Here is an 8259-nt window from a genome sequence, read left to right as displayed (position 1 = left end):
TTAAAACCTCGTCCGTAATATATTTAGAAACTTTTATTTGAAATTGTTTGTTTTTTTTTAGAAAATTGATGGCTATTTTAAAACGCATTAAAAGAAAATCGATTTATAGTTGAAAGTTATTTCTAGCTGAAAGCGGAAGATGTGAGATGGTCCTGGCTGAGGTAATATTTTTCGCAAGAAATTTTCTGCATTATTAAAAATGCCGGATAGGGTCAAGAAAACACTGAAGTTGTTAATTACTGCTGGCGACATCGAAGAATATTCTTGTTAGTTAATTAGATGTCTTTATTGCCTCGCACAAATTCTCATGCGCTACGCATTGTTTGTCGCGTACAAGCCGCGCTCGCTGTTTTTGTCTCGTTAATTGAGCAGCGGTGCAATTAAGCATTAAGACGGATTGACACGTACTCATTGTAACACTGATCTACGCGCGCCTCGTTCATCGTTCGAAATTAAATTACGGAAATTACTTTCCGTTTCATGTTGCGGAGAGTATCTCTGCAGCCCTCAGAAAGGATTTCTGTAACAGAGGCAAAAGATATTCTTGACGCATTTTCTCCCAACCTCATTTAGTATAAAAATAAGGCAATATCAAAATTAAATCAATAATTCTTAATCTCCTCTATCGAGTTAAAAAAGATTGACTTACTACATTGAGACAAGAGTAACTTATATAAATGTAAATGTATATATGCTTGCGTTTAGATTAATTCGACATAAGACGATACTATCATTTTATTCTAGATTTTAGAATTTTTCATTCAAGATTAAAATATTAAAATATTTCTTTTTTCATTCAAGATGAAAATATTAAAATATTTCTTTTTTCATTCAAGATTAAAATATTAAAATACTTCTTTCTCTATAATAAATATGATCGGCGCTATATCGATCCTATTTTATGATACATTGAAGTGTGATAGCATTGGATCCGGGAATTTTTTCTGTAGGTGTGTTTTCTTTTAAATCATCGTTTTTCCACGTATTTCACAATACACAACTATTTATACAATACATAATTGTAGCGCATGATGCGATATGAACTTTATGAAAGAGTGAAAATCGAAAATATCTAAAACCGCTTTACAACGCGCGCGTATTCAGTTTTGAGATACATTTTCTTAATACGGCGTGGGTGGCAATGTCATTGAGTTATTTCGGTCAATTGGCATAACCACGTATGAACATCGGAGCGAATTTTTCTAGCTCAGCTACGCGTCAACTTAATCAGACTAAAAAGGAGACGCGCTGAATGTGCGACACTCAAGACAGGATTATCAAGGTTTATGCAAATGCTGAATACATGAATTTCGGTGGGAACAATCGGCATTGTGTGATTTAAATCGCACGTCTGAAATTCTCTTTCACCTCTGAAATCTACAAAACGAGTTAATGTGTTTTTATTTAATAAACTTTTCGGTCGTTCTGCATCCTTCGAAGTTGCGAAGCTTGAAATAATTAAGACCACTAGTAGAAAGTAGCAGCTAAAGTGTTTTCCATTCTATTCTTTGAAACTTCTATTTTCGTTCTAGTTTTTGCAATTGGTTTAACGAGATTGTAATGATGTGTGTGGAATGCAGAGCGCACCTAATTAAACTTCTTCGCAATACATTGACTAATTAACTCAGATAAAAAAAACTTGCATTCCTTGTATTTCTACATATCGCAGTGTTAATTTAATAACTAATGCAATCGCACGGCAACGTAACATAAATGATTGCTGCAAAGGAATGTGATACACGAGTTCAATAGCGGTTTATTGTGAGCAGCGTGTTTTCGAGTTAGATATGTTGTCAAGAAAAAACTCATGAGGTTGCGTAACATTTAAAAAAAAAGCGAGAGATTGGTTAAAGCTGACTCGTCAATGTTAATTATTTCGTCGCGTTGATTAGATTATCGTATCGATTATTTCTTGCCAGATAGATAACTATCAGGTAAATAAATTTCGTGAATAACACCGTGCTATTCTTGCGTTTTTAATTTTTGTTCGCATTTAATTTAATAGTTATAACGTTAAAAGAAAATAAATACAATCAAAACTAACTTTCTAAATGAATATGCGCGATATTCATTATTATCACATTGGAACGGACAACGTAATAATTAATTAACGATTGCCAATTATTTTATCCATGTCGTCATAAATTCTACGGTAATTGCAGGTTTTGTTCTCGCTATCGTAATCAATAAATTATTGTGAGCTTCTCGATAAAATTCATAAAACGCGGAATCAATTAAGACATGACGTTTTCATATTATTCGATCTCGGAATAGGTTCATGTTCGATATTAACAGATATTAACCGAGGCTAATAATTTTATCCTAATTGATAATATCGATCAATGCTCTACGCGGAGATATCGCTGATCCTCGGGTAGCTATCGGCGAATTTTTCGTGAATAAGCGTCGTGAGAAAGCGAAATCAGAGCCGCGCATATGTGGTCGATGTATCTTTGTTTATGGGCGTGCGTCGTCCACGGCAGCCAACACGTACGTACGTCGGGAGAAACGCAAGATAATTCATGTGAGACGATTCGTACAACGTTGTCGTACGCGATCGAATCTCGTATCCGCGTTTCGCCAGTCGGCACTTCCGCGTGCAATTATATAATCCGAAACAAAAATTCGGAATATCTCCCTTGCGCGCGTTTCTGCGCGCTCAATTACGCACTTCTGCGATGAACATTAGCGATTTTGACGTGTCACGCGTTTCATACCTTTGCAATGGGATCAACAATTGGTTGCACGTAGCTTGAAAATTTATGGACCTATACCTCTATCCGAGATGTTGAAATTGTTGATTGTGGTCGCGTATACTCTCTTCACGTAGGAAATACTGAAGGTGACATCAGTAGAGGAATTACGAGCTAGACTCGTAATATGAGATAGCGGGTTTTCAACATCCAAATTTACACACCTTTTGCAATGATTACACGCACGATCTTACAATGAATTTCTCACTAAACAGATTTCACGCCGAGGACAATAAATTCATGACGGAACTAACGGCCCGTGTCCACGATGCTAAGAACTTGGTTTCTAGTTTCGAGACATGTGTAGCTTGAACTTGGACCAAGTTCTAGCTTCGTGGACTCAGGTCTTAACAGATGACATCTATGAATTTAGCAGAAGCCACACTATCTCGTATTAGGAGGCTATCTCATAATAGGGTACTTTCCTTTACCATTATTTTCAGGATACCCTGTATACGTAGTAGCGCGAGCGTATCCAGAACTGTGCCTCTTGTTTATTGTGAGGTAAAAGTGAAGAAGCGTGCTGAAAAGGTCATGTGTTATAATGCGATGCTTACTTGTGTCTTGAAATCGTACTTTAAATTATTTCACGCGGATATTGTACCTCCCAAGGCCCTCGGACATCTGGAGAACATTTTTTAATGCTGACACGTGAACGTCAAAACAGTTTATTTTCTTTCCGAAATCTAAGAATTGCCGCGAAAGTAGCGGCTATTCTGGTTTGGGATAATATCGACAGGTTATTTTTATCATCACACACACATTTTATAGTTCATTGATTGATTCACGGATATTTTAAAAGAAATCGGTTCTATTGAAGCGCTTGTAGTGACGGTAGAATTAATTTTTCTTACATGCGCATCGTGGCAGTACATTCAGTTCGCCTTGAAAGCCACAATTAAAAAGCTGCATAGCCGCTGCTCTGCTACTCCTTTCTTCTCGCCGTATCTCTTTCTCTCCTGCCTCGGTCAGGCGCGATCTTCTTTTCAGCAAATGAAAGGTTCTATTTTAAGCCGCAGCGCCACGGCAGGATAGGAAAATTGTACTGCGCTGTTAATAGCGCGCGTTGTTTTATGCGCTCGCACGATCAATTTTCTTAACGACCGCAGTAGTACAGTGTAAACTAGCTTCTTCGAGGATAATTGCAGGATGTTGCCTTTTGCATACTCTCGTCGGAGAAGTGCATTAAAATGTGTGCGGGGTTGATAGGTATTTTTAAAAAATCTGAATGTCTAAATCTTTCATCGTGGCTATCTTTAGTCTCTTATAATATCTAAGTTCTTAATATATCATTCAATAAGCACCATATTGGTACATTTTATTTTATTCTGCACGTCAAATAGGCGTTCGAATTGTTCTTCTGAGAGTTTTCCAATAATTTGACTGTGTAGAGATTCAAAATACTTCGAATATTTGAAATCGAAAAGTCTCGAAGTTGCTGAAAAATCCTGAAAGTTTTGAACGCTTGATCCTCTCAAAGTATTGAATGTTTGAAAAATCTTTTTTTTTAATATTTTGGAGTATCGTGATTTTCTTTTAAATGTCTTTTACTTATCTTTGTGTATAAAATGGAAGATAAATTGAAATATAATAACATAAAATGTTACAAAGTTATAGTTTCACGTTTTCAACATCTTCGAGACTTTTAAATATCTTTCGGCTAAAATCTACAGCGACTCGTTCATTCAACATGATTCAATGTGTTGTCAGGCCAGATCTGTTATTCGGTCAAACATAAAAAATTTCACATATTTAACTTTCTGTGGAAGAAAATTTAATTGTACAAGTAGAAATTTCACAAAGTTAACGCTGAAAGAAAAATGAGGCTACCGTACGAGGCTAAAAACTACATGTGACAACTAAATTTCAGTTGAAAAATATGGACAGCTAATATTTAGTTGTGATAGCTAATATTTTGCTACTGTGCCTACTGTATCAGGTGCGACAGCAAACCGTTTCCTGTAATTTAGAAATTTATAGTTAGAGCAGCACAATATTTTTAGCAAATCATGATCAACTACGGTAGCTGTATTTAATTTGAACTGTACGATTTCTTTCTTGTTGTCGCGCAGATTCTAAACGACCGGAGTGCAATTTTTAGCACCGTATTTACGCGTGTCAAAAATGCGATCGAGGACAATTCACTTTGGTCGAGTACCTTTGAGTTTCAAGGGATTAGAAAGACCCTGCCGCTCACTTTGCATATAGCGAAGTGCACTTACTGCGAAGGGGGCCAGTTGCATTTTTTTTTTAGCGTATGAGGGCAGGGGCAGCCTTGAGCTGGCTGCACGGTCGCCCTATCGATTTTGAGGGTTCGTTTTCTGCGTGACCGTGCGCCACAACGTGGGGATTCACGCTCGTATCCTTGATATTTACGATGCACTTTATTAATAAAAGAGCCACCACTCCGTGACACGCGTGGAAGCCTATGCGCGGCTAAACGACGCGTGGAAATGTCTCGCTCTATATTATATACGGGAAACGATATGAAACGGGACTATAAATTCCGTAGTGATATAATAACTTGTGTCAATAAATGGGATTATCACTTTTGGGCGTATTATATAAAACGTATATTTCAGATATTATTTATACAGTACATTATTAATGATTAATTTGAACACTTAACGTTGAAAATCTCAAAAGTTTTTATTTGCGTGATCTAAGTTTGATTTAGTATAATTAAATGTTATGATTTATATATATAGTCATTTTTTTAAAACTAATAAATTATTCTTGATACTTGAAGCATCAGAAACTAAAGAATATCAGCAATTTTCTATTTCTCGAATGGGAAATTTATAACTTTTTATTGAAATAAGTAGTTGCGATTTTTGTTTAAAAACATAAAATAAATTTTTGTTCAATCTATACTTTATATACCTAATCTAGATAACATTTTTTCGAAATATATGAGAAATTCTATCGTTGATGAATTATTTATAAAAAATCGTATCAATTGTTGTCGAAACTCTGAACATGGAGTACTGTTATTGCAAAAGTCTTTACTTTAATATCCTTTGACAGTACAACTGGATAAAATTAATAAGAAAAGGCACCAAGTGATGTTTTACAAAAATTCTATATTGTAAACCGAAGGTTAAATTTCCGGAAGCGGATAGCCTCGGTCTCTATTTTACTTTTCCAGGGCAGAGTTGTTTGTACTGTCGACGAAGATTCGTCAGATGGCTATAATAAACTTTCGAATTGAGCGTTTGCGGCAGCAATTTTATTCGGTAGCTTACAAACACACGGCATTGTCTTCAAGTACACGACTGTATTTTCCAACGTTCCGTTCACCGTGGTTGTCACGATGCCTCAATTATCTCGACGGGGGACGAATAAAGGCTTATCTGTATTTCCCTGTCGTGGTATTGACGTAATTCTGCGGCAACGATCCTTTGTTGTCGCTTTCACCGCAAATTATTAATGCCGTTTGTTTGGCGGTTTTTGTTCGTGGCAGAAATTGACCGAAAGTGAAAAGAGGAAGCGGGCAAAAAAAAGTTCCGCCTTGTTAATTAGTAATTTCTTGGATTGTGGACTCGAGAAATCAGCGCGAATATTGTGATTTGATCTTGGAGCTCTAATCCTTGAAAAAGAAGTTTGTGATGAGAGTTCCAGGGTATTAATTTATTGCTAAAATCTCCTATGCGCGTGCGGTATCTGAGAATTATTATTTTTTTCAGGATTCGGGAGCAGGAGCACCGGCTGACGACGAGGACACTGCGAGGAGCTGTAAGAGGTAAGTCCACACAAGTGATTATTAATTTTTTTTTACGCAAAAGTATCGTGCACCTTTTCTGTGTCGAAGACGTAGATTCGGGAGAGAGCAAAGAATACTTATTAATGCTACACGTAGGAACACATACTTACACGCATTCTGTTATAAGAGTAATTTAAATTATTTTATTTTACATTATAAAATTACACTTTAAATTAAACATTATTTTTGTAACGACACGGCAATCTTCTCTTCAAATCTTCCCTGCGAGCTCGGGACACCCTGTATAAACGCGCACATGCTCAGTTTCAATGGCGATAAGATCGAATCGCAAGGCCGTATCATTAAGCGTGTGTCGAGAGTGGAGTCCCCGGGCTCTCATCTCGCGCCTAGAGCGTTCCCGGCCGATTTTCTCGTTTGTCAGCGCATAGTTGCCCTCGGCTACTCGAAAAGTGCAAAATGAAGCGGAATTCAACACGGGTGCGGGCTAATAAGTCGCGATAAGGATAACGACGTGGCTTGCCGAACTAGCTGCCTGTAGACTAGCGGCAATCTGTACTTTGCAAATAATTTGTTCACGCTTTGCTGGCAGTAAAGTTGCTCGGCTTCCAGATCGTCGATCCGATTCTCTTCCGGGATTTTTCATTCGCGAGGGTCGCGCGGGATATTTCGATTGTTCCTCGACTACTTTTCTCATAGTAGGCTTTCGCGAGTCCAAGACGATCTCGCGCGAACCAAGATTGGAGCTTTATTGTCGGACATTCGAGATGCGCCAGGCGCTTTTATTACGTTGGCCGGGCAGCGTTGTGTCTTGCCGTGTTTATGTTCTTGAAGACAGGTATCGGGATGCTGCGACGATCGGCGCTGGTTTTATCGCCGTGCGAATGGATACCTAATCTGAAATTAGCGTATTTTATGCGTGTCTCCGCGATTTTATCTTTAGAATGTTTTGTTTAAACGCGTGCAAAGGGTTCGTCATTTTTACATTGCATTATTTTTCGATGCACTCAAATTTTCTATTAAAATATAATGCACACACCCACAGCAAAAAAATTCCGAATCCAATGCTATTGCACTTCAATGTATCGTAAAATAGGATTGATACAGCGCCAATCATATTTATTGCAGAGAAAGGAATATTTTAATCTTAAATGAAAAGTTCTAAAATCTAAAAAAGAATAAAATGATAGTATGTATCGTCTTTTGTCGAATATCGTGGTGCCAACTTCCGTGCGTTGTAAGGTGGAGGGGAAATTTAATCGAAACGCAAGAATATAGAAACTTACCATACATTTATATAAGCTACTCTTGTCTCAATATAGCAAGTTAATATTTTTTAATTCTATAGAGGAGAATAAGAATTATTGATTTTATTTTGATATTGCCTTATTTTTATACTAAATGAGATGTGAGAAATGCAAATGCGTCAAGAATATTTTTTGTCTCGGTAACAGAAATCCTTTCCGCGGGTGTCTTTTCTGAAATACGATGCAGTATAAATATCATAATAAAGCAATCGTATTCCGTTACGTATATATTATACAATATATGGTTTTACTGTAACATATACAGGGTGAGTCTTTCCATATCCGACAAAATTTTTGAGAAGGTAGAACGGATCGAGATGAACGGAAAAGTTCTGTACCATTTTGCAATTTTCGTAATAGTTAACAAGTAATTAATTATTAAAAATCGTTGTTTTAGGCCGGCCTACCGCCCAATTCGAGCGCGTGGCGAGATGTGCGCATAGCATTATCGATCGCCAGGCGGTCACATCTTGCCACG

At 37.2% G+C, this 8259-nt stretch overlaps 1 protein-coding gene across 2 annotated transcripts in view; it reads left to right on the top strand.

The window, feature by feature from the left end:
- LOC105562449 (protein phosphatase Slingshot-like) overlaps nucleotides 1–8259 on the top strand; it is an 87622-nt gene that overhangs the window by 9575 nt on the left and 69788 nt on the right. For both annotated transcript variants that reach the window (XM_012013306.1, XM_012013305.1), the window contains exon 2: nucleotides 6440–6495. In XM_012013306.1, the coding sequence (XP_011868696.1) occupies nucleotides 6440–6495 (56 nt within the window). The remainder of the gene's footprint in view (nucleotides 1–6439; nucleotides 6496–8259) is intronic.

Source organism: Vollenhovia emeryi, unplaced genomic scaffold, assembly GCF_000949405.1.
Source record: "Vollenhovia emeryi isolate VEMERY1.0 unplaced genomic scaffold, V.emery_V1.0 DF939187.1, whole genome shotgun sequence".
Lineage (NCBI taxonomy): Eukaryota > Metazoa > Arthropoda > Insecta > Hymenoptera > Formicidae > Vollenhovia > Vollenhovia emeryi.
This window is presented reverse-complemented; position numbering and strand designations above follow the sequence as displayed.